At 40.9% G+C, this 27,622-nt stretch overlaps 1 protein-coding gene across 5 annotated transcripts in view; it reads right to left on the reverse strand.

Annotated features, from left to right (window-relative positions):
• Positions 1-4,952: 4,952 nt before the first annotated feature.
• Positions 4,953-27,622, reverse strand: part of LOC133608458 (cytosolic purine 5'-nucleotidase-like) — a 121,449-nt gene continuing 98,779 nt past the window's right edge. For all 5 annotated transcript variants that reach the window (XM_061963708.1, XM_061963701.1, XM_061963726.1 and 2 more), the window contains 5 exons: positions 24,260-24,430; positions 24,012-24,063; positions 20,751-20,811; positions 10,851-11,027; positions 4,953-5,287 (listed from right to left, as the gene is read on the reverse strand). In XM_061963708.1, coding sequence (XP_061819692.1) covers positions 5,087-5,287; positions 10,851-11,027; positions 20,751-20,811; positions 24,012-24,063; positions 24,260-24,430 — 662 coding nt within the window. In that variant the 3' untranslated portion in view covers positions 4,953-5,086. The remainder of the gene's footprint in view (positions 5,288-10,850; positions 11,028-20,750; positions 20,812-24,011; positions 24,064-24,259; positions 24,431-27,622) is intronic.

A 27,622-nucleotide genomic window follows, 5' to 3' on the forward strand; every position in this document is an offset into this window, starting at 1 on the left:
TATGATGGTAAAAGTAATAGCAAATAAGCAGTTAGCGAAAAATAAAAAATAATACAGAAATGACAATGAGCATTATTACACTACAAATGGATCAATACAAATACCAATAGAAATAGCGCTATTGATAATGAACAATACCAATAATTTACCTTTATTATCAACAATACAGTTGTTTAAATGCAACAATACATATACGTAATGATAACTTGAGATACGAAAGAATGCAGAAAAATGGAGGGGGAGAAAGAGAAGCAACCTACATTAACCTTGTAGATTGTTATAGTAACTATAGGTTAAGCTTTGTCAGTGTGCCATGTGTTACACCCAGTTTACCCTAGGGCAACAACGTTAATATATGTTTGATGAAACGTGATTATGTGCATGAGTGTAAGTATGCATATGTACTTGTATATGTACAGAATGTGTATATGTGTTTGTACAATGAATGTATATGTACAGAATGTGTATATGTGTTTGTACAGTGAATGTATATGTACAGAGTGTGTATAAGTGTTTGTACAGTAAGTGTATATGTACAGTATGTGTATGTTTATATATTGAATGTGCGTGTGGATGTACGAACTTTAGGTATGTAAATATGTACTGTATTTGTGTATGTATGTGGGAGCGTAGGTACCTATGTACGTATGTGAGCATATGTGAATTTGTATGTACAATATATTCGACTCCCAGAGTGCGTGGGAGCCAGAGCACGGCCCCATCACCCCCGAGAGCCCAACCCACAAACAGTAGGCGTGGTGCCCAGGGAACCAGGGACCACCGCCCCCACGCAGCCAAGCCGGCCAGCGACAGGAACCCCAGAGCCCGGCCCACCGTACCACCCACAAGGGCCAGCAGCAGGCCGCAGACAGACGCACCCGGCAGAGGACAGGGCACGAGAAAAGCAAGGGACAGCCAGACCCCAAGCCAGCGAGAGACCACACCCCACACGGGCAGAAAGGCGAGACGCCCCGCCCGAGGGACCCAGAGACTCCCCGCAACCGGACGGGAAGACTGCCCCCGCCCCACCGGCAACCGGGCCCCCACGAGCCCACCCCCCACCCCCGGACAACGCGGCGAGGCCAGCCCCCGGCCACCCCACCCAAATCGGCCACCGCAGGACCACCCGGCACAGGGCCACGGGAACCACCCACCCCACCTGCAGGGACCCCAACGATGGAGATGGAACAACCAGCAACCGCCCCGCCGAGCCCCCCCCTCTGAGGGAGGGGAAAAATTAAAAAATAATATTAATAAAATATATTTAAAAATTAATAAATAAATAAATAAATAAATAAAATAAAAAAAAGAATTAAAAGAAGATCACAGACATGCTGACACACAAGGTCACTACCCCAGCAACTGGCCGACTCGCAGCACCTCGGAATACCTTGCAGCACCAAGCTACCACAATAGACGCAGGGACTAGGCCCAACAGGCCCCAACCAAGACGGGCACCCGGAAGGGATGGACAGCGGGACCCAGGAGCTCCAGACACGCAGTTCGGATGCAGTAGCCTGAGGCGTCGACCCCCGTCTGACAGGCAGGCCCAGAGCGTACCCCCAGAAATATACATACATACATATATATATATATACATACACATACACACATACATGTATACATACCCACACATACACATATATACATATACATACACATACATACACATACATACACATATGTACACATACACATATATATACATACATACATACACATACACACACATATACATACATATACACAGTTCGTCAGCCCCGACAGCCATCACGCGCGCGCGCTGCCACCAGTCACAACATCAGCCACACCCTTGCACCAGACCCAGCAGCCACGGGCTCCCACACCACAAACAAACAGCAGCAGAAACAGCAGCGGCAATAACCCCAGACAGCCAGCACCAGCCAATCAAATCAAAGCGATCAAAAAAAAACTGCGACCAGCAACCACACGCCACCAGGACCACAGAGACCAGCCGGCGCCAGCCCGCCAGCCCGCCCGAACGCCAACACGCAAACAAGAGACACCAACACCCCCCCACCCCCCACCCCCCCCCCCCCCACCCCCCCCCCCCACCCCAACCCAAACCCGCACAAACACACCACCACCCAAACAACCGAGACACAGCATCCAGACCAGACACGGGGGCCACGCCGCCACCACATCAAGTCACCAACAGAGACCCCACAGCGCAAGGTCGGGCCACACGGGCACGGACCCCACCCAACAGGAAGTGAGACCCGCGCGACGCCACACACAAATAAATAATAAGATTTAAAAAAAAAAAAAAAAAAAAGCAAATAATAAAAATTAAAAAAATAAATACATTAAAAAAAAAAAAAAATAATAATAATAATAAATGAATAAAAGCCTGGCAGGCCACCAGACCGCAGTCCCCGCCGGCTGACGAGGCAATGAGGGGTGCGCCGAACCCCAATCCCCCCATGCATGTGTACAAGGCCCCCAGAGTGTCTACTGTGTAGTTAAAATTAGGAGGTCAGCCGTTACAGCCGACCTCCAGTCCCTATTGATGTGTGTACTGTAGCGTGAGTGAGATATGTATGCTTGTGGGAACTAATAATGCGATTAAAATTGGGGGACATCAAGGTCATGGTGGGTCCCAACCAAGCCAAGCCCCCCAAATCCTAAGTGTCTAATATGCGGCTAAGATTGAGGGATGGACGAGCAGGGGACAAGACAGGAGGACTGGAGCCTCATTGGAGGCATCCTCAACCCCCCGCCATGCCTCCCCGCAGGACAATCCCCAAAGTCAGTCCATCTTAGATGAGCTCAGGCCCAGCAAAGCCGACGACGTTTCTGGGTGTTGTTGATAAACGGTTTTCGCCTTGCATAGGAGAGTTTTAACTTGCACTTACAGATGTAGCGACCAACTGTAGTTACTGACAGTGGGTTTCTGAAGCAACACGTGACAAAGAAGTTGGGAAAGGTGGCAATAAATACTGATAAAGTTGAGGAATGTTCATCAAACACTTATTTGGAACATCCCACAGGTGAACAGGCAAATTGGGAACAGGTGGGTGCCATGATTGGGTATAAAAGTAGATTCCGTGAAATGCTCAGTCATTCACAAACAAGGATGGGGCGAGGGTCACCACTTTGTCAACAAATGCGTGAGCAAATTGTTGAACAGTTTAAGAAAAACCTTTCTCAACCAGCTATTGCAAGGAATGTAGGCATTTCACCATCTACAGTCCGTAATATCATCAAAGGGTTTAGAGAATCTGGAAAAATCACTGCACGTAAGCAGCTTAGCCCGTGACCTTCGATCCCTCAGGCTGTACTGCATCAACAAGCGACATCAGTGTGTAACGGATATCACCACATGGGCTCAGGAACACTTCCGAAACCCACTGTCAGTAACTACAGTTGGTCGCTACATCTGTAAGTGCAAGTTAAAACTCTCCTATGCAAGGCGAAAACCGTTTATCAACAACACCCAGAAACGCCGTCGGCTTCGCTGGGCCTGAGCTCATCTAAGATGAACTGATACAAAGTGGAAAAGTGTTCTGTGGTCTGAGGAGTCCATATTTCAAATTGTTTTTGGAAACTGTGGACGTCGTGTCCTCCAGACCAAAGAGGAAAAGAACCATCCGGATTGTTATAGGCGCAAAGTTGAAAAGCCAGCCTCTGTGATGGTATGGGGGTGTATTAGTGCCCAAGACATGGGTAACTTACACATCCGTGAAGGCGCCATTAATGCTGAAAGGTACATACAGGTTTTGGAGCAACATATGTTGCCATCCAAGCAACGTTACCATGGACGCCCCTGCTTATTTCAGCAAGACAATGCCAAGCCACGTGTTACATCAAAGTGGCTTCATAGTAAAAGAGTGCGGGTACTAGACTGGCCTGCCTGTAGTCCAGACCTGTCTCCCATTGAAAATGTGTGGCGTATTATGAAGCCTAAAATACCACAACGGAGACCCCCGGACTGTTGAACAACTTAAGCTGTACATCAAGCAAGAATGGAAAAGAATTCCACCTGAGAAGCTTAAAAAATGTGTCTCCTCAGTTCCAAAATGTTTACTGAGTGTTGTTAAAAGGAAAGGCCATGTAACACAGTGGTGAACATGCCCTTTCCCAACTACTTTGGCACGTGTTGCAGCCATGAAATTCAAAGTTAATTATTATTTGCAAAAAAAAAATAAAGTTTATGGGTTTGAGCATCAAATATCTTGTCTTCAATTGAATATGGGTTGAAAAGGTTTTGCAAATCATTGTATTCCGTTTATATTTACATCTAACACAATTTCCCAACTCATATGGAAACGGGGTTTGTACATCAACGGATATTTCCATTCATTAAGAGCCAAACTATATCGGGATATGAGTTTTGGTTCATTTCGCCCAGCTCTACAGTCCTTTTAGCGACAGTGCTAGCACATTTTAGGGATGTTCTCTGTGTTTGAGCATTGCAGTAGGCCTTATGATGGCATTGTGTCTATATGTATGAGTTCACATGTGTACATTGTTTGAGTGTTAATATTGTTTCTAAATTTTTCCTGTGGTACAAAAAATGTTCTGTGCTACTAAATTTTTCATCTAGTAGCACCGGTGCGAGTACAAAAGCTAAGCGTACAGGCCTGGTGTAGGGCTCCGCGATCTGTGGTGCCCCGTTTTGCATGAAGAAGCATATGTATAAAATACCAGTTAATGAATGACAGGGAACTTCACATGAAATTGTATTGCAAACATGTTCTCAAGATGCTTCCTGCTCCGTCACTGACAGCAACATAATGACAAAATTCCCCTCAGAAGTTGAGCAGCTATTGTGACGCACAGCATTAGTCTTTGTTTTGTACATCAGAGGTGTGTTTTAATCTCGGTAGTAGTTGATTTAGGGAAATATTTCACACATATTTACAAATTATGATAAAGCATGATTGATGAATTCAGTAATGAAACATGAATAATGAATTAGTAGAGTGATGAGCCTTTAATCATGTACAGACAATAGAGTAACATCGTTCATTGAGGAGGATCAATGACTTTTGTCATCAAAAACACAAGAAGTCAAATGAAATCAAATGAACATTTTGAATCACATTTTACATCATTTGATGGTTTACTCTTCGTCATCCTCATCATGGCAGTGTGTGATCTCTTGTGGCGTCTGAGGGAAGAAGTGAAGTGGCTGAACTTCGCTTATGGATCGACTTACTTGCACTTCCTTTATGTCCAAATCATGACGGTTTCTTGTGGCCAATGGAGACTCGCTTTCGTTAATGTTCACGTGTGTGTGCTCCACCGTGGACTCATGAGGCATCTGAAAACATTATATTTACATAAATACAACAAAATGTAACCTCTGTTGTTTTTGTCAATTGACTGTTGCAATAGGAACACGTTTGATACTAGTATGGATGTATATACAGGTATATACAAAACCCCAAACCAGTGACGTTTGCACGTTGTGTAAATCGTAAATAAAAACATTAATTTTCTACCGCGTGTCCTGTTCGGGGTGGCGGGGGGTGCTGGTGCCTATCTCAGCTGCATTTGGGCGAAAGGCGGGGTACACCCTGGACAAGTCTCCACCTCATCGCAGGGCCAACACAGATGGACAGACAACTTTCACACATTAGGGCCAATTTAGTGTTGCCAATCAACCTATCACCAGGTGCATGTCTTTGGAGGTGGGAGGAAGCCAGAGTACCCGGAGGGAACCCACGCAGTCACGGGGAGAACATGCAAACTCCACACAGAAAGATCCCGAGCGCAGGATCGAACCCAGAACCTTCGTATTGTGAGGCAGACGAATACAACGATTTGCTAATCCATTTCAACCTAAATTCAAATGAATAGACTGCAAAGACAAGATACTTTACGTTCAAACTGGAAAACCTTGTTATTTTTTTGCAAATATTAGCTCATTTTGAATTTGATGCCTGCAACATGTATCAAAAAAGCTGGCACAAGTGGCAAAAAAGACTGAGAAAGTTGAGGAATGCTCATCTAACACTTATTTGGAACATCCCACAGGTGTGCAGGCTAATTGGAAACAGGTGGGTGCCATGATTGGGTATAAAAGCAGATTCCATGAAATGCTCAGTCATTCACAAACAAAGATGGGGCGAGGGTCACCACTTTGTGAACAATTGCGTGAGCAAATTGTCTAAAAACAACATTTCTCACCCAGCTATTGCAAGGAATTTTGGGAATTCACCATCTACGGTCTGTAATATTATCAAAAGGTTCAGAGAATCTGGAGATATCACTGCACGTAAGCATGCATCCATCCATCCGCTTGTCCCTTTCAGGGTCGCGGGGGCTGCTGGAGCCTATTTCAGCTGCATTCGGGCGGCGGGGCAGCAAGGCTGAAAACCAACATTGAATGCCCGTGACCTTCGATCCCATTTCAAATTGTTTTTGGAAACTGTGGACGTCGTGTCCTCCGGACCAAAGAGGAAAAGAACCATCCGGATTGTTATAGGCACAAAGTTGAAAAGCCAGCATCTGTGATGGTATGGGAGTGTATTAGTGCCCAAGACATGGGTATCTTACACATCTGTGAAGGCACCAATAATGCTGAAAGGTACATACAGGTTTTGGAGCAATGTTGCCATCCAAGCAACGTTATCATGGACGCCCCTGCTTATTTCAGCAAGACAATGCCAAGCCACGTGTTACAACAGCGTGGCTTTGTAGTAAAAGAGTGCGGGTACTAGACTGGCCTGCCTGTAGTCCAGACCTGTCTCCCATTGAAAATGTGTGGAACATTATGAAGCCTAAAATACCACAATGGAGACCCTGGACTGTTGACCAACTTAAGCTGTACATCAAGCAAGAATGGGAAATAATTCCACCTGAAAAGCTTCAAAAATGGGTCTCCTCAGTTACCAAACGTTTACTGAGTGTTGTATAAAGGAAAGGCCATGTAACACAGTGGTAAAAATGCCCATGTGCCAACTTTTTTGTACTGTGATGCTACCATTAAATTCTAAGTTAATGATTATTTGCAAAAAAAAAAAAAGTTTCTCAGTTCGAACATTAAATATCTTGTCTTTCCAGTTTATTCAATTGAATATAAGTTGAAAAGGATTTGCAAATCATTGTATTCTGTTTTTATTTACGAATTACACAACGTGCCAACTTCACTTGTTTTGGGTTTTGTATATATATATATATATATACACACACACACGCACATATATATATATATATATATTAATATATATATATATATATATATATATATATATATATATATATATATATATATATATATATATATATATATATATATGTGCGTTAGTTTATTTATTTATTTCAATAAAATAAAATCCCCCTTATGGTGGAAATAGCCTCCGTGTTTTTCCCTGACCTAACGTACATTCCGCTCTACCCCGGTATTGAGCACTGTATAATGGATAAACCACAGAAACCTTGACTACACATATATATATATATATATATAAATATATATATATATATATATATATATATATATATGTTTATATATACACATATATATATGTTTATATATATACATGTATATATATATGTTTATATAAATACATATATATATGTATATGTGTATATAGGTGTATACATATATGTGTCTATATATGCGTGTATATATATATGTTTATATATGTGTGTATCACTTCATTAATTTTTTCATTTATTTTACTTGCCGCTAGAATCGCTACGGGGGCAGTCATTTTGACGACAACACTACCTGTAAAACGCCATTTTGAAGAGGCGGGCCCCCAATATCGCATCCTGTTTATGTTTTGCTCGGAGTACTTGCCTAGCAGAGCCGCCAGCAGGAGATTGTCTCACATGTATGGCAAAACAAGTCCACAATTGCAACCATTAGCATTGCTGAATTTGCCGAAGGAGGTAAATAACATTGCAAGGACGGGAATAATGTGCAAGTTGGTATAGTATGGTAGGGAAGGAAAGCCTCAAGTCTTTTTGAATACGATGCCACAAGCTTGGCACATCTATCTTTGGACAGTTTTGCTCATTCCCTCTTTGCAGTACAATCAGTTTAGCTAGGAAGCGTTGGTTTTCATCCAGAATGTCTCTGTACATTAATGCATTCATCTTTCCCTCTATCCTGACGAGTTTCCTAGTTCCTGCCGCTGAAAAACATCCCCACAGCATCATGCTGGCACCACCATGCTTCACTGTAGGGATGGTATTGGCCTGGTGATGAGCGGTGCCTGGTTTCCTCCAAACATGATGACTGGCATTCACACCAAAGAGTTCAATCTTTGTCTCATCAGACCAGAGAATTTAGTTTCTTGTGGTCTGAGAGTATTTCAGGTGCATTTTGGCAAACTTTTTACACAGAAATGGATGTATATATATATATATATATATATATATATATATATATATATATATATATATATATATATATATATATATATATATATATATATATATATATATGTGTGTGTATATATATATATATATATATATATATATATATATGGTGGTGCACAGGGTCATAAACACTGCCCAAAATATCATTGGCTGCCCTCTGCCCACCCTGAAACACATCACCTCATCCTGCTGCCTCAGGAGAACCACGGCCATCACAGAAGACCCCTCACACCCTGCTCATTCCCTGTTTGACCTGTTGCCCTCTAGAAAACGTTACTGGTTAATAAAATCCCACACCAGCAGGCTGACAAACAGATTTTTCCCCCTGGGCCATTAGGACTGCAAGCACCCACACGCACCCCCCCAAATAGACTGAGATAACTCCACCCTCTACATCTAGACACCCCCCCACCCTCAAACAAAGCCGCAAACTACCTCATCCTGTACTCTTGCACTTTTAATTACACACTTTTTGCTTTTTATGTACATCTATTGCACCTTCAATATTTATATTTTATATTTATTGCATTATCTTTCAGTTTTTATACTCCACTTTCAGTATTCATTTATTCATAGCACTTTTTAATAGCATTTGTCTCTGTTTTTAGTGCCATTGTCATGTTTTGTCTTTGTGTTTATCTTGTCTTATTGTCTGTGCTGTGCACAGTGGCTGTGGGAGTACCTCCCCCTGATCTCGTTGGGACCCCCCAGTAAAATGACAATAAAAGGTAAATCTGAATCTTCATCCTAACAGATTGTAAGCAGACAACCTTCATTGTTTTTAACGTTGTTTGTTGTATAACTGACCTGAACTTATTGGAATAAATGATAGAAAAAATATGTAAACATAGCAGTTTTTTTAGTTATACTGTGAGTGCACTACTAATAGCTTTTACAACTAGTGATGGGGACCGTTCAAATTTAAACCGTTACTGTACCAATTCCCGGTATCTGGGAATCGATACTATTACTAAACGTTACTAACTTTCAGTACTTTTGTGTGTGTTATTAAATATTAATTGTTTTTCCGATCATAAAATCTAATTTTTTATCGCAACATTTAAAAATTAGGTGATTATAATAACTGTTGTCCAGTTGTTATATCTTGTTTCATTGTGTAACATTTCTGAATCTCACTTTCAAGTATAACATTAAGTTGCAATTGCAGTTGCCAGTCCGAGACATTAGATGGTAGTAGTGTATAGTTTATGGTGTGTTGGTCAGTCAATTCAGACTTTGCTGAAACTAGTGTTTTGCTGTGCCCTAAAAAGTGTTAATACTGTACGTATTGTACTTATTACGCACCAGCTGTTGGATTGTAACATACATCTTAGTTGTAGTTGTTATTTATAATTTTGATTAAGGTGTTGAAAACACTATGTAAAATTGCTAATGCTAATCAGTAGCATGTCAATAGCAAATCCAATGTATATTACTGGGTGATGATAATTTTGACGTTGATGGTTCTGTTGATGATGCTGATGTTGATGATGGTGATGATGTTGATGATGTTGATGTTGATGATGATGCTAATGTTGATGGCGATGTTGATGTTCATGATGTTGATGAGGATGATAATGAGTGCCACTTATTACTAAATGCACTTTATGAGGCAGCATAGAATGATGATGGAGTTGATGAATTGTGTAGCTATTTTACATTTTATTTTTATTTTTATTATACTGTTTTGTATGAAATGACTCTCACTGCGAGCCAAAATTTACCAGCGGGTAAAAATGAAGAAATCTAAAGTAATGTAATCCAACTAAGCATCAAGCTAGCGCATTTTTGGAGTGGAGCGTTTTTTGAGTCAATTTCTTTGTTGGCCTTGAAAATTGCAACATTTCCCAGAAGTAGTTTGGCTGTGTCTGCTCTCAGTGCTGCTGGAGTGATTGACAAGTGCTGAATCGCCAAGCAACCGGGCGTGATATAATGTGCAACCCAAGTACCGGTAATGTAATATGGGACTGTTGGATTTTATGCAAATTGGTGCGCAGTAGGATTCGGTCGATGCCAAAAAAGTACCGGATTCGGTACCCATCCCTGATTACATCACAGAAAAATGAGTGTGCATGAGGTGTGACTTGAGTTAGAACCAAGTCACAATTTTGATGACTTTTAGACTCGACTTGACAATATCATCAAAGAATTACAACTCGACTTGGACTTTGACATCACTGACTCAAGATTTGACTTGGACTTTAGCATTACAACTTCAGAAAACCTGAGAGATTAGGCGAGTGTGTTAAGCAAATGTGTCCTCGGCTCTAATGTACAAAACTTATTTTGAAGGCGAAATCGATTTCCCTATGAATATCTTTCCCACATGACAAATTTGTATTGTGTACCTAATTGACATGTGATGACCGAGCAACCGCAAATCAATGTCAAAAACAGCATGTGACAATAATGTACAAAGTGTACATCGTATCACCATTATGAATTCTCTGGTAAATAAATGTTATTGGTTTGAAGAAGTGTGCATGACCTACCAGTACATATTCTGCTCTGAACAAGTAACTGAAGGGGTAGTAGAGCAGGTTGATGAAGGAAGCGGCGTACAGGTCAGCGTAACGCATCACCTGGGAGGCAAACAGAGTCTGACGGGATCCACTGCGAAATAGACTTCCCGTCATGCCGTAGCACATGTCCATGTCATGTGTCACTTTCTGAAAGGAACACACATCAAGACATTTAAATCATGGACAAAACTTTTAAACGTGAAAAGCAGTAATTTTTCTTGATAATTCTGAGCGTTCCTTGGACCACGTGCACATTGTGGCCACCCCTGTATCTCACCTGTCCCAAAGCTGACTTCATATCAAGTTGAATGTTTTATCAAAATAATCAAATTACAGCAGTCATTTCCATTATATTAATTTCATTTAATAAACAGACATGATTAAAAGCAACAATTGTGTTACAGTTAAAAACTGCAACAAGAAACACAAAAAAGGCAACAAAGAGACACCATGTTTGAGTCATATCCACACAGAATTCAATCAGGTCTGTCCAAGAGAAACGTTGTGCACCGTTTTAAAATGTGAAAAACGACATATTTTCCTAATGTGGAAAGGAATAATACTCCGCACTTTAGTGATGGTATGAAAAAATATATTTTGCCATTATTGTTTTTAAAAGCAGGTACAAGGTGGACATTACCTTGTGATCCGGGCATGTCCAGTGTTTACAGTTGGAATGAGAGCACTCAAAGCTGGACAAAGAGTATTTTTTTTATCTGAAAGTAGACATTGATGGCGTAATAATTGATGTATTTGAGAAAGTAAGATCATTTGACTGAGACAGCACAGTGATGAACACAACCAGGTAGTTTCAATTAATCTTTTACGCTCTGTTAGAGAGCCTTGCGACAGGAACCACAACATCATTAATAGTAAGTGTCCAAATGGGGAGACAGTATGCTATGATTGACATGATTATGACATGTAAATAGTTTTCGCGTACGGGAAGTGACAGGTATGGTTGGATTTTGTTGTAAAAAAAAAATGTTTAGGTTCAGACTGTGTTCTTTGTTGGGGAGACATGAATTCATAAGCAGTTGTTGTAGAAAGTGTTTGAGTGTCTAGAATTATTGAACTAGATATTGATAAAAGCTTGCTGGGTGAATGAAAGTGCATGCAATACATCTTCTTTACATTGATTGTAAGGTGACTTTCCCTCAAACAGATCACCAGGTTTTGAAGATCAAGTGACCGTTTAGAGTTATTTGTGTTTGGCTTCACATCAGCTCAGTTTTATGGTTTACTGTGTCGAAAGCTATCCTGAGGTCCATGACCACAGCTCCTTGTTTATGCTGAATCGATGAGTTCAGTGAACAATAATAATGCTGATTGGGTAGGACGTTTGAAACGCAAGCCATGTTGACAGTTATTTAGCAGCTCATTGTTTTCAAGATGGTTCATTAATTGATTATAAGGATATTTCTGCATTATTTTGGATTTGACTGGAATATTCATAATCGGTCTATAGTTAGATATGGCGTAGTGGTCATCAATTTTGCATATTGGTATGATTTGAGCAGTTTTCCAAAAAGAAGGTAACACCTAAATGCAGAGATTAATCAAATGATGAAAAAGGTATGGAACTAACAGCATGAGTCTTCAGAAAGGTAATGAAATTGTTAATGTCGTAGGAATGTGATTTATTTCAGAAACACAAAGTTTGGAATTTGGTATTTTACCAAAGTTGGATTACATGCATGTCTTTTTACATTTCCACATATATTTACAATAGTGTAGATAAGAGAATGGTCAGATATTGTTGTGTTTATTACTCCAGAATGTCCAAATTTATTAGGGTCATTTGTAAAGATAAGGTTGATCATTGAATTCCAATTCTTGTATGATCCTTGATTAGCTGATTAAGATCAAGCCTTGAGAAATGTGGATGTACAGTTTTCCAGTCCAGATTAAAGTCCCCAAGGACAACTATCTCTTTTTTCCTGATTGATTTTAGTAAGTTAGAAAGTTTTGACAGGGAAGTATTTGTGTTATTGTTTGGAGAGTTATATGTTACAATAATGTATGCGGATGTTGATGTGGAAATTTACTAACTAGATGCAGTGTCTGTGTTTCGAATTTTGTTATGGCATGTAGTAGGGTTGTACGGTATACCGGTACTAGAAAAGTACCGCAGTACTAATCAATTGAAGTCGGTACTATACCCCTTTTGAAAAATACCGCTACCATTCTTTCATCTGAATGCTGCTGTGCGACGGTGACTACTGAGCCGAGGCGCATGATGTTGAGTGTGTCAAAACGCACAAACAAAGTGCATACAAGTAATAACATCGTGGTGGGGAAGAATGGCAAAAAACAACAATTCTACTGGTTAATAAAGAGGGTGCGTGAAACACAGTATGGAGGTATTTGGGCTTCAAAACTAACAATAAAAGTGACCCTTTAAATAATAAGCATTCAGATCTGCACAAGGAGTTACAAAGAGTGACAGGTAATCATGTAGTTGTTACACCTGTCCTGCTGGAGACAGGGCGGATGTTTTCGTTGGGGGTAACACCCTTCACTTTACTAAGCTACGCTTTCCAGTCAGAATTTGAGGCCGCCAATTCGTGACAATCTGGTTGCTTTATTATTAGTTTTGCAGGACACAACTGGACCCGTTCATCTCTCTACTGCGCAGTGCAAGCGCTACCTCTCTGTCTCTTTACTCGCCCACTCACTCACTGATGTCATTCAGCCAACACATTGCCATTCTCGCAAATTCTACTCTTTAAGTTAACCAACTCCCCTGCTGTGCACATGTAGATATTTAGACACACACAGCTGCTTGGCTTGATGCCAAATATTAGAGGAGTTAAGACCGCCCAAATAGCATCAACTAATGCAAGTGAAATGACTACATTTTGTAACAAATCCCTACAATTTGTGTTTTGTCTTTAACAATGTGTGTTTTACCTGCTACATGTCTGTCTTCTCTGTGTGCATTTATCCATAGTTTTGTTTTTAGTACCAGGAGTGGCAACCATAAATCATGAATAATTTAATATAATGTCAGTAAAACTTTATATTTTATTCTACCCTAATCCTTGATTATGGCAGACTATATGTAATATGGAAAATTGTAAATTGTTCTTTGAATGCAACAAGAAGACGCCTCCAGGTCCAGCTCCAGGGACAGATTCAAACTACGCGGCATCCCCATGGGAGGACGCCTCCAGTACCTGTTGCGACTGCACGGCAACCCAAAGCTTAGTTCCTTCCGCCTACAGTTCTTGTTCCAGCTGCAAGTACCCTGCTGCAGAGAAGTACCCCATTTGACATCATCTGATCCCGAATCTACGAAGATTGCCGAAGACACAGAGCAGAATATTCAAAATTGCCGTCTGAAATTGCGGCGTTTTTTGGATGTTTACACGGTATTTTCACATACTTTGCAGATTGCAAATATAAGGTTATATGGTTTAAAGGATCAAATGAAACACATTTCGTCATACAAAGTCAACTTGTATTTCCAATTTATTAGTCTATCTCTCTTGGCCCTGCGATGAGGTGGAAATTGGTCGAGGTTGTACTGTAGCTGGGATAGGCTCCAGCCACCCTCGCAACCCCGAAAAGCCAACATTTTCATAAAATTATGAAATTATCGTAATTTTCTGTTAGTATTCATACTGTCATGATTTCTTGAATCAAAGACATAAAAGCCTCTCTTTGAGTGTGGTCAGATTGTTGAGCTGCATAAGCAAGGCCTCCCACAGTGCACCATTGCTGCTGAGGTTGGACGCAGTAAGACATTATTTTAAACTTCTTCAAAGATCCTGAGGGTTATGGAACAAAAATGTCAAGTGATGGATGCAAAGGAAGGGCCAGCAGCAGGCCATGGACAGACGAGCCCAGCAGAGGACAAGGCACGGGAGAAGCAGGGGACAGCCATCCCCCAAGCCAGCAAGAAACCACACACCATGCGGGCAGAAAGGCGGGATACCCTACCCCGAGGGGCCCAGAGATTCCCCGCAACCGTACGGGAAGACCGCCCCCGGTCTACCAGCAACCGGGCCCCCACAAGCCCATACCCCCCCAGGAGAGCACGGCGGCGCCCGCCACAGGCTACCCCAACCAAGTCGGCCTCCCCAGGACCGCCCAGCACGGGACCTAGGGAACCACCCACCCCACCTGCAGGGACCCCCCAACTGCCCTGTCGAATCCCCCCTTAGGGAGTAAAAAAAATAAAAATAAACAGTAGTAATGATTAAAAAAGTTAAATATAAAATATAAAAACATTTATTAAAAAAGATCACAGACACGCTGACACACAAGGTCACTACCTTAGCAGGTGGCCGACTTGCAGCTCTGCAGAATACTTTTCAGTGTACCAAGCTGCCACAATAGATGCAGGGACTAGACCCAGCAGGCCCCAACCAAGATGGAAGGGGTGGAAAGTGGGACCCAGGAGCTCCAGACATGCAGCCCGGATGCAGTAACCTGAGGCGCCGACCACCGCCCGACAAGCAGGCCCCGAGAGTATCCCCAGAAATATATATATATATATATATATATATATATATATATATATATATATGTCTGTGTATATATATACATATGTGCATACATACTGTATATACACATGCAGCATATACACGCACACACATATATACACATACATATGTGCATACATATACATGAATACACATATATATATACATACTGTATGTGCATATAAATATATACATATATATATATATATATATATATATATATATATACACACACATATATAAAGACACACATTCAGTATATATACAATATATACACGCACATTTACATACATTCATCCATCTATGCATACATATGTATGATCATGACTGCTTTTCCTTATTTCATAAGGACAACACTTCAGGTGTCCTTATGAAATATAAGATAGATGGCTAGACAAACACACACACACATGCACACACACGCGCACACATTTTAGGGCTGTCAAAATTTTGCTTTAAAACAGAACCTTAGATAAAACTGAGGTAACTTGTTGGTATTACAGCGACAGACGTTTTTATCATTGGCACACATCAAGTTTAAAATACCATCTTAAAGCCAAACACGTAATGGAGGATGGTGCCGCTAGCATGAATGCTACATCAAGAGGACAACAAAGTACGCTGGCAAAGTTTACTGCGTCAATGTTGTCAACAAAAGTAGAACAGGTAAGGTGGACAGCTACCGCATGTGAACTATTTCACATCTCTGAAGACCAAGTCCTGCAAAAAGATGTCATTCATTTCACCACAGCTGATCTGTCCTACAATACCTTGGAAAGGCACAATTATAGCAAGGATAAACAAACTGTACTTCACAAACAAGAGCATCAAGTTGCAGCTACTGGCTGATTGTGAATGTATTTTGCTTACTGGGGAACATTGGACCTGAGTTAGTAATCACAACGAGCTAGGGTCGCATTGTACCCAAAAAATAGATCAGCATTATCATCTGAAAAGGTAAATAAGATTTTTTGTTTAAACAACTGTTTAAACTAAAAAAAATAGTAAATGGAGATTTACTTGGTGCACTAGGTTAAATTGTTTAACTGCGGTTACTACATTATCTATACTTATACTTACTGTCACCAAGTTTTGAGCAAATCAATGACTTGCAGTTCAATAAAACATTTAAAAAACGTTCATGTATGACATTCTGACAACAAAATTGCATTTGTATCCAAACATTGGGTTTTTTTCTTAAGCAAATTGTATTTATGCATGAAAATTTTAACCAGTGATTAATCATGATTAATCAGTTAATTGGCTGTATGTATTTTTAAAGGAATATTAATACAAAAACTCACAATAATGCCTGATTGAATGTTAAAAAATAAAAGCCGTGTGACAGACCACCCAAAAAAAAGGAATTCAATTTGAAATTTTTTCTTTAATCAAGTTTAGGTTTTACATCCAGCATGTACGTGAAAACAAAGAATGTGGGACTTACAATATTAATTATGAATGATAAAACACTGAATATTAGGAACGTATATAATTGTCGCTCATCCTTTACTCCTCAGATCACCTCCTTGATCGACATATTTTACAATCAAGCAAAACGCAACAAAAATGCAACACACACGGCAAAACATGAACGCAAGAGACAAAAAAACCTCCCACATTTGATATATAATTTTTCTGCAGAACTTTGTCGTAAAAATCTGCTTCCGTGTCTGTCTCTGACACCCATGTCTCATGCTGGCTGCTCTGTGAATAAACCTTGCACACTCTGCTTCGTGCCTTATCTGCATGGAGCTGCTGTGACCTAGTCCCTATGATTACTGTAATAACTCATATATCATTCAAAAGGATTCATTGGAAAACTTCCTATAGTTCAAGACTTACGATAATTTGGAAACTGCACTGCACATCATATTGCAGACTAGTTTCGAGGTTAAAAGTTTAAAAAAATAACTTCAAACAATGTAATGAAGACGAACGTAAACCACAAACCAATGCGGATGCCATATGCTGTGGAATTGACACACTGTGGAGTAAAAGGACACAAGACAAAACAATAAAAATAAAGAGTGTGGTGTAGTTACTGTCAAAGCAGGACACACAAAGGATGTCTGCGAGTAAAAGGGGGAATGAGATGAGGCCAGTGGAAGAGCAAGAAAGTGATGACGAGCGAGGTCCACCTCTTCAAGGCTAAAGATACATACAGCAAAAGACCAACAATGTCAAAATGAAAGGCATCATGGTGGATGGAGGAGCAACATTCCACATTGTGTATGACATCAACAAGTTCCAGTTGGTAGATGGAACAAAGCAAAGTGGAATCGCTCAAAGCAGAGGTACAGCGGTGATTAATTTCTTTGACGACGCTGGACGGCACCACACAGCACAGCGACGTCAAGCACTCTATATGCCAGCATACTTTCAAGACATCTTCTTGGTGGCAAGAGCAACAAACGAAGGAGCTCAATCACCTTCAAGAAAAAGAAAAGCCACATGACAACTGTTAGAGCCATTTTGGACATAATGATACATTTGTCCTATGTTTACCTATGTTTGTTGCTATATTTTATTGAAATGTAGTTCTTTCACTTCATATGGATGTATTTGCTCTGTTTATATTGGGTGTCGTAAAGTGCCAGTAATAGTCGTAAAACGTCAGTAACTTCCGTAAAAGGGGCTGCGTTAAATTTGGTAGGTTAAGCAGGGCATGAGCAACAGCTTTTTTAACCGTGTCTGAACGTGTACGATCGCGTCAATGACGTGTTTGTTCTAACGTCAACTTTATTAGTTTTGCCGTTCCTATTGTTCATCAGGAGGTAAAGTGAAAATAAATCCTGTCATTGTTATACATTGGATCGGTGTCAGCCTGTTGTTGTGATTATGGGAGACAGGAGCAGCTGATGCGTCAGAAACATTATGCCCTGCCGAGGAAACGCTAAAGGAAGGTTAGTTGCAGTTACGATACCAAAGGACGGTAGCAGGTTGGACATTCGTGAAAGTGTTTTTTTGTTTTATTTACCAACTGTTGAGCAAAACGTTGACAAGTGTAAAGTATGTCATGACATACAAACCTGGAATGGGATTATGGGCCATTGCAAATATGAAGATGTACAGAAATTGCAAGGTGTTGAAATATATGATGATAAAAAAGAATGTGGTCAGGCCAGATCAGATATGTAAAATGTGCACACAAGGCAAATTCACGCAGAGTAGAAACAGAGAACCAGATAGTAAGGCTACAAAACCCTTACAGATAGTGCATACCGATCTATCGTGTCCCATGCAAACTCGGAGCATAGAAGGACACAGATATGCTCAGTCCTCAGGTAACATGTGTATATGTGCTTATCGTGGCTCTCATTTTTTCCCCCGTGCCCAGACAGAGCCACCCCCGCTTAGGTGGCCCAGTCTGGGATCAACTTTTTTTTCTTACTCATTCCCCCCCAGCTTCCGCCTTTTTTCCAACTTTTACAGGGCGCCGTATGTGGCGACCCATCAGCGTTCCTGTTCTGTCAACCTGTACAACGAATGTCTACTCTTGAACGGGTTTGTGCTGAAAAGTTGGTTGTACTTGTGCAATGACAATAAAGTTCCTTCCTCCCATGTTTGTACTTCCTTAAATCCAAAAGCCCAAAAAGGTTTTTAGCAAACAAGAACAGAGAGTTCCTAGAGTTGTTGACAAAGAATAGGATAAGACATGAAACATCATCACCCAATTAACCCCACCCAAATGGCACAGGAGAAAGAGTGTGGCGAACTCTTTATGTTATGGCGAGATGCTTACGGTTAGACAGTACACTGATAGATAAACTATGGATCGACGCCGTACAGACAGCTGCCTATGTAAAGAACTGGTGTTCCAGTAGACACACAAGATATTTACAGGTGTGAAACCAAGTGTTTCCAAGCTGCAGAAGTTTGGATCTATGTGTTTTGAATACATAAAAGAGAAAGGGAATTTAGATCCCAGGTGCGAGCAAAGTATTTTCATTGGCTAAGATAAAAACAGCCCAGCTTATCTGATGTTTTATCCAAGAAGACAGAGTCCAAAAGAACAGGTTAGTGAACTTCACAACCAAAAACAGCAAATGAGAAAGAGACACAAACATCTCAAAGATACATTGAGTTTTCAAACACTGCGGTCCAGCCAATAATTTATGATAGCAAAGAAACAGTAGATGAAAACATAGAAAAAGATGTATCTGAAATTAACCCAAAACAAACTGAAACACCTCAGCTCAGAGACAGGTGTGAGAGTATAAGGCCACAAAGGGTTAGAAAGAAATCAACTTACCTACAGGACTTTGAAACCAAAAAAATGGACAAACTACAAACATGTACACTGTCGATTAATTTTACAGAGTGGTGTGTGACATCGCTCAGACCTACAGGAATGACATAAACCTTTAACAAGTTCAAGTAGATAAGTGCAATTGATGAGGAGATGCAGTCACTGGAAAAAATCAAACTTTGAGTCTCCTTGTCTTCTACTGGGCAGACAAACAGTGGGTGAATGCCATCAAAAGAGACACTGAAGAGCAGAAAAATATAAGGCTACAGTCAAAAAGCGGGAACTGACTATGAAAAGACATTCTCGCCGACAACTGATATGATCCAACTGAAGAGCACTGGAACACAGTAAAATAGTTGTCCAGATAGCTGAAATGTACAGCAGAACAAGAAAATTGCACTCTCTATCTGTGGAGCTGAATAATTAGTATCTGCTATACCCAAATGTATGTATTTAGAACAGTTACTCAGAGGACTGGACCAACATCACTGTTTCCAAACAAAGGTGTAGGAAGATAATCAAGGCACTATAGCACTTGCCAAAAACCCAGTTAGCAGGCAATGGTCCAAGAAGGTTGATATAAAGTGCCCTTTTATATGGAAGATCATAAACAGTGGTGGAATCCTTCTTGAATATTGTCCCACATAGCAAAAGCTTGCTGATGTAATGACAAAACCACCTACTAGGGTAAAACTGAGAAGATTTTTGCTCAAGATATGTTTGGCACATAGAAGTGTAAACAGTACATGTGTTGTAAATGCTCTTGTTTTATTCTATTTTCAGGTAACCAAAAACGATAAATGTGACTGGGGCTGTTAAATGATGATGATAATATTATTATTATTAATTGTGGGATAGTAATGAGATTGCGATTTTATTCGTTGTATTGTAGGCTCTTATTTTGGAGTGCTGTGCAACAGGAAGTGACATACCGGAGTGGCGAGAAAGTGATGAGAAAAAGCTAAGCTTTTGTAAATGTTCCAGAAGACTTCATGTGGATGTTGTGTGCTGATTGGTGCTCCCACACAAGTAGAGGATCGCTGCCTGACAGGTTATAATATACATTAATCTATGCTTACTAATGTAATTGAGTCTTTAGTCATTTTCAGCCTTTAGCAAAGATTTTACCTTAATACGTCGCTGGAGTGAGCTGATATCAGGCGTCTCATTGCTGCTGCTATCCAGATGCCTGGATTAAAAAGAGAAGCATCATTAGCAGCAGCTCATACAATTATTTGTCATCAAAATGTTTTATATATATATATATATATATATATATATATATATATATATATATATATACATATATATATATATATATATATATATTTATATATATATATATATATATATATATATATATATATATATATATATATATACATACATATATATAAATATATACATACACACATATACATATGTATATCAGTGGTATGCCGTCAGGGCCTTCTCTGCTGGCCTAACATAACCAGAAATCATGATCATAATTAAAGATAAAAGTAATTTTTTATTTACTTTCCCTAAATATCTTAAAGTATTCATACTCTATTCATGTCATATTATGCTCCTTCCAGCGCTGTTTTTAGTTTATAAAGTTTTTATCCAATCAGAATTCAGCTATCTTATGTTGCCATGCTATACCAAATCTGCTCGAAGCCTTCAGAATCAACAATGCTGGTGTCTGTGCACTGTAAGTGAACGGGGACATACAGTTGACAGACAGTTGCGATAGCCAATTAGATCACGAGTTGTTGTCAGTAAGGCCTTCTAGATGGCCTAAGGCTGATATATAGTGATGTTATGAGCTAGGTAACACAAAAACGTCATTACCCTGGATGCCAAAATAGTGCAGAGCATGCGCACTAGCCATGTTTAGCCAGCAGCGGGATGTTTGTGATGAGCACCTTGTGGAGTAAACTTTAAGAACTCAGCCAACACGCCTCGTCTGCATCTTTTATGATTAGAAAAGACAACACACATATTTGCAAGGCCATTTTCAAGAAGGATATTTAAAAAGAAACTACATCTTGTGAGACGATATCAGCCAACCTCGGAAGCTCAAATGGTTTCTACAGATTGTGAGTTCAGATATGTTATTTCTTTATTTTTTCACGTTTAATTTGTTTTTTGCAATTTTAATTTTGACAGTACCACATAAGATATGTTTTAATTGCTGATGCGGGTTTATTGATTCTTAATTGCGCCAGAAAATAACCCGTTTTGTACACTGTTGGTGGTGATTCAATGGCCAGTAGTGCGTAAATGTTTTTCTGTATTTCTCCAGCAATGGTCATGTGGTGACATAAATGATGGTATTTTGAGAGGTAATCATTGAAGTCAGATATCACTGAAGGCCTAGGTGGGAAACGCACGGCCCGCCACTGATGTATACACATATACATATACAATACCCAAAACCAGTGAAGTTGGCACGTTGTGTAATTCGTAAATAAAAACAGAATACAATGATTTGCAAATCCTTTTCAACTTATAGTCAATTGAATAGACTGCAAATACACACATTGCAAAAAAGTTGCCACAGGGGCATTTTTACCACTCTGTAACATGGCCACCAACATGGAAACCTCCCAAAAATAATTTGACCTTGCTCATATATGAGGTTCCGATGACTGTGGTGGAGGGATTTGAGCGCAAGGTGAGCAGCAACCTCCGTAGGTGGCTGGGCGTACCTCACAGCTTGTGCAGCATTGCTCTGTATGGGAGCACTAACAAGCTCAGGCTCCTATTTGGCTCTGTCTGGAAGAAGTTTGTCGTGACTCGAGTAAGAGGGCATCTCCAAAACACTGGATTTAGAGATAACAAAGTATCTAGGGAATGTATTATTTTGAGGACAAGGAGGAAGCGCAAAGCAAGAGAGGTAGTAAAACACGGTGAGGCTCGCCTGCAGTACAAGCCCATTCTTGGAAGTGTGGCACGTAGTCATGTCGGGCTTGGATGCTTTCCATTGACCCGCAAGCGGAAAGGATAGGCACATGCTGGTTCAGGAAGAAGTGCGCTCTGCTGTGGAGGAAGAGCGACTTGCCAGTGCTGTGGCAATGCAGCCACAGGGCCCCTGGATGAGGTGGGAGCGGAATGTCACCTGGGAGGACATCTGGAAGTGGAAGTCCCAAGGGATCACGTTTTTTATTCAAGGGGTTTATGACGTTCTACCCAGCTCATCCAACCTCTTCTTATGGGGCAAGATGAATATGCCAGCTTGTTCCCTCTGCTCCAGAGTTGGGACCCTCGAGCACATCCTGAGCATCTGCTCTAAGGCTCTGAACGAAGGCTGCTATCGCTGTAGACATGACCAGTTCCTCAAGTCCTTCTAGGCAATCAGTAGGGGGATCGTAACTGGCATTAACACCAGGCCTGGGTGGCCTGCTTTCAGCAGCCCATGACTGGTTGATGTCAGTTGACCTAAAGTAGCAGCTAAGAATTCCATCTTTTATCACCCAGTCTGCATTGAGAGCAGACGTAACTTGCTCTTTAACCACACTGTTTAGGCTCTCTGTTCATATACCAATACCGGCTCATAATACTGTACGGCAAATGTCAACGCAGGTGACAGCATTCACAAAAAAGAGAAATATTGTTTTTTTAAAGGCAGTATAGTACCTTGTTTAATCTTTTAGTACTACGGTACTTTGTTAGTACAAGTATACAGTAAAGCCTATTTTGTCAGGGTGTGTTGGTGACGAACCCCAAGATGCAGAGATGGCAGGCTTTGTCCAGAAAAACATGATTTAATTTAACACTATAGCAAAAAAACAAACAAAAGGGTACAAACAAAAGGCGCGCACAAGGCGGAGAACAAACTTGGCTATGAACTAAAATAGCACAAAGGCTAACTGTCGACAAGAAACAAAAACACTTACTGTGACACGAAGGAACTATGACATGAGCAGAGTGAACAGAAGTAGACAGAGCTACAACGACAAGTATTATGACAGGTAGTAGTGACAATAATCCAGCACTGACTGGAGAGGAAGGCAGGTTCAAATAGCAGCTGGCTGATTGACACCAGGTGTGGTCAGGTGCCAATCAGCCACAGCTGAGGGGACAAAGCACTCAGGGAGATAATCAGGAAATAACCAAAACAAGAGCGCTGACAGGAAACAAAGACAGGAAAAACCAAAACCTAACTGAACTGTCAGTGACAAACCTGACATATTTTCGGCCTTGACTATCCTTAACCTATACCCATGTTGAATTGACAATAAAAAACTCTTGAATCATGAATCTATATTCAAACCTTTGGCCAACGTTTCTGGTCTGATTGGACACTTAAGCAAATTACAATTGAATTGAATTGTGTGGGAACAGTGACATCATACTAACATGTATGAACATGCAGTGGAAACAACACTAAGTATTTGTACTCACTTATAAAGCTCAGCGAGTAAGCAGTCAAGAGATCGAAGCTCGTCAAATATGGCTGAAGAACAGAATTAGACACCATTGACATGCAGTACTTTAAAGTATTTCAGGGTACTTTATCGGTAAATGAGGTATTGCTGTATATGAATTTTGGGAGGCATATTACTCAATGGTCAATAGTAAGTATTGCAATACATTTTTACTGCAAATACACAAAATAATGCGTGTGTGTGTGTGTGTGTGTGCAATCTCACAGCTCTTTTCAGTCCACACATGAAGTTCCTGGGCCAGTTCTGGTATCACCAGGAATGTTCTCCAACCTTGACGCTTCTTGGACTTCAGAATGTCCCCAAAGATGTGGTCTCCAATGTAAATGATGTCTTTCCCCTTAACACCCAACAAGTCACACACCATGTCAGAAGAACCTGTTGTACAAACATTTAAATGTTATGAATATCCATATTTCTCATTGATCATGTCAATTATGTAGACACTGCACTCTGTACTGTATTATGTAAATACTGCACTATGTATATACTGTTTTAAGTAAACTATGTACTTTAAAATAGAACAGTATTTTTGTCAGTGAACTTAAAAAGTACAACAAAATTAGTTTTCAGTACAATAAGTTCAAGACAAAATATACAGTTAAAGGGGTAGACAAAGGTCGGAAGGAAAGGCAAACATGGCTCTAGGCAAAGGCCATCGCACTACCTCCCCTCTCCATATCTTCCCTGCTTGCCTCTTTGTCTTGTCTTGTTTAACTTTCTTGTAATTGATCAACTGGCCTCTAAACAAAACTGACAAGATCTCGGGGTGGGGGGAACCTGCCAGTTCTGTCGGAACGGTTGTTACTGGACATACTATGGACTCTTGGGATGAACGGAAGTGTCACATGCCTGGCGAGGACGTTAAAGATATCTACCTATTTGGAATTATAACAGGACATCTGCTGATTTGAGTAAACGTTGCCCTTGCGATTAAGTTGGAATATGCTGGCAGACGTTCAAGGTGCCTTAAAGCTGCCACAAATGATTGGAGGATGCGGGCAGAGCGTGGACACACAGACTTCTGTGGTTTTGGACTAAACGAGACGAATGTGGCAGGGCATACAGGTCATCACGGACTATAAAGCTGCCCCCCGTCCCTGTGACAACAGCATCAGCTTCCTTAACGACCTAACAACAAGGTTTGAGACACTGAACACCACGCCGGCAAGGAAATCCATCCCTCGCCCTGATGAGCAGCCGCTCAACCTGGACACAGCGGATGTCCGGAAAACTCTGAGGAGAGTAAACCCCCGGAAAGCAGCGGGACCTGATGACATTCCGGGCAGGGAGCTTAAGGGATGTGCAGACCAGCTGGCTGGGGTTCTCACAGACATCTTCAACACCTCGCTGACCCAGGCTGTGGTACCATCATGTTTTAAGACGGCCACAATCATACCAGTGCCTAAAAAACCCACAATCTCCTCCCTCAATGATAATATCGCCCCGTGGCACACCCCCATCATAATGAAGTGCTTCGAGAGGCTGATAAAGGAATATATTGTCTCCAGACTTCCCCCCACATTCTACCCATACCAGTTTGCTTATCGCCCTAACCGCTCCACAGAGGACGCCATCTCCTCTGCACTCCACCTGAGCTTAGAACATCTGGAAGGAAAGGACACACACATGCGGATGTTGTTTCTGGACTTCAGCTTGGCCTTCAACACCATCATCCCGCAGCACTTGGTGAGCAAACTGGCCCCCCTTGGATTCAGTACCCCCTATGCAATTGGCTGCTTGACTTCCTCACAGACAGACCCCAGTCTGTGAGAGTGTGCGACAACACCTCCAGTGCCATCTCCCTGAGCACCGGCTCCCCCCAGGGCTGCGTCCTGAGTCTGCTGCTGTTCAGGTTGATGACCCATGACTGCTGCGCCAGGTCCACTACTAACCACATTGTGAAGTATGCAGACGACACAACAGTAGTGGGCCTCATCTGTGACAACAACGACATGGACTACAGGGAGGAGGTGAAACATCTGGTTGACTGGTGCAGAACCAACAACCTGGTCCTGAACGTCGACAAGACCAAGGAGATCATCGTCGACTTCAGGAAGCACCAGTCCAGCCACAGTCCACTCTTCATCAACGGCACAGCGGTGGAGATGGTAAGCAGCACCAAGTTCCTGGGGGTGCAGATAACTACAATATGACCTGGTCCCATAACACCGTAGCTCTTGTAAAAAGAGCTCAGCAGCGCATGCACTTTTTGCGTCGGATGAAAAGAGCACAACTCCCTCACCCTGTTCTCACCACATTCTACAGAGACACTATAGAGAGCCTACTGACCAACTGCATCTCTGTCTGGACTGGAGCCTGCAGTGCCTTAGACTGGAAGTCTCTGCAGAGAGTGGTGAGGACGGCGGAAAAGATCATCAGGACTCCTCTTCCTCCTATCCAGGAAATCGCAAAAAGCCGCTGCCTGACCAGGGCTCAGAAAATCTGCAGAGACTCCTCCCACCACCACCAAGGACTGTTTTCACTGCTGGACTCTAGAAAGAGGTCCCGCAGCCTCCGTAGCAGAACCTCCAGGTTCTGTAACAGCTTCTTCCCTCAGGCCATAAGACTCTTGAACGCATCATAATAATCCCCTTAATTCCCCCCCAAAACGGATTAACTCGCTGGAATATAAAAACAATATAACATACATCCATAAACGTGGATGCATACTCAAACGTGCAATATATTTATCTGTACAGTGATCTATTTATTTATATCTACACCTTATTGCTCTTTTATCCTGCACTACAACGAGCTAATGCAACGAAATGTCGTTCTTATCTGTACTGTAAAGTTAAAATTTGAACGATAATTAAAAAGGAAGTCTAAGTCTATGTCTAAGTCTAAGATGTGATTGAGGCTCATCGGGACGTCCTGCTCTCACACACAGAGCTTGCCTTATCATCGTGTGCCAGTAAAACTCGCCGGAAACACTGCCTCGCCCTGGAGATGTAACTCTCTTTATGAAAAAGGTAATGATCTGGTTCACATATAGAAACTGTATTATGACTTTTACTTACTTCATTTAGTCAAGTTTGATGTTCACTTGTCCTCACAGCCGAGGACCTCATAGACTGGGGTTTAGCATTTCTTTCTTGTTAGAAGAAGTCACATTAGATCTTTGTTTTGTTCATATTTAATGAAATTAATGAAAGTATTTTATAATTATATTTAACTAACTTAAGGAGATTGATTCACTGTATACACTAAGTGCTAGATTTTTATCCACGTCAAAGATACCTAGTGACATGTCATCATCATGTTTATTTCTCTTTAAAAAAAAACTGATCAACGACATTGGGCAAAATCTAACCAATCTGATTCGACTATTAGTTCAAGACAACCCTATTAATATGTCAATTCTGTACTTTGTATATACTGTATTATGCATATACTTAATTATATAGATACAATACTATGTATATAATAACAGATTTGATTTACAAAAGTTAATTCTACAGAATGTGAAAGGGTAAAATAAAATTAATCAAAAGTTAGCTCTTAACAGATAAAATACTAAATACCAAAAGCATCATAACCCAGTCCACTATGCTGCTTGATGAACTG

This window comes from Nerophis lumbriciformis, linkage group LG02, assembly GCF_033978685.3.
Source record: "Nerophis lumbriciformis linkage group LG02, RoL_Nlum_v2.1, whole genome shotgun sequence".
In the NCBI taxonomy this organism is placed as follows: domain Eukaryota; kingdom Metazoa; phylum Chordata; class Actinopteri; order Syngnathiformes; family Syngnathidae; genus Nerophis; species Nerophis lumbriciformis.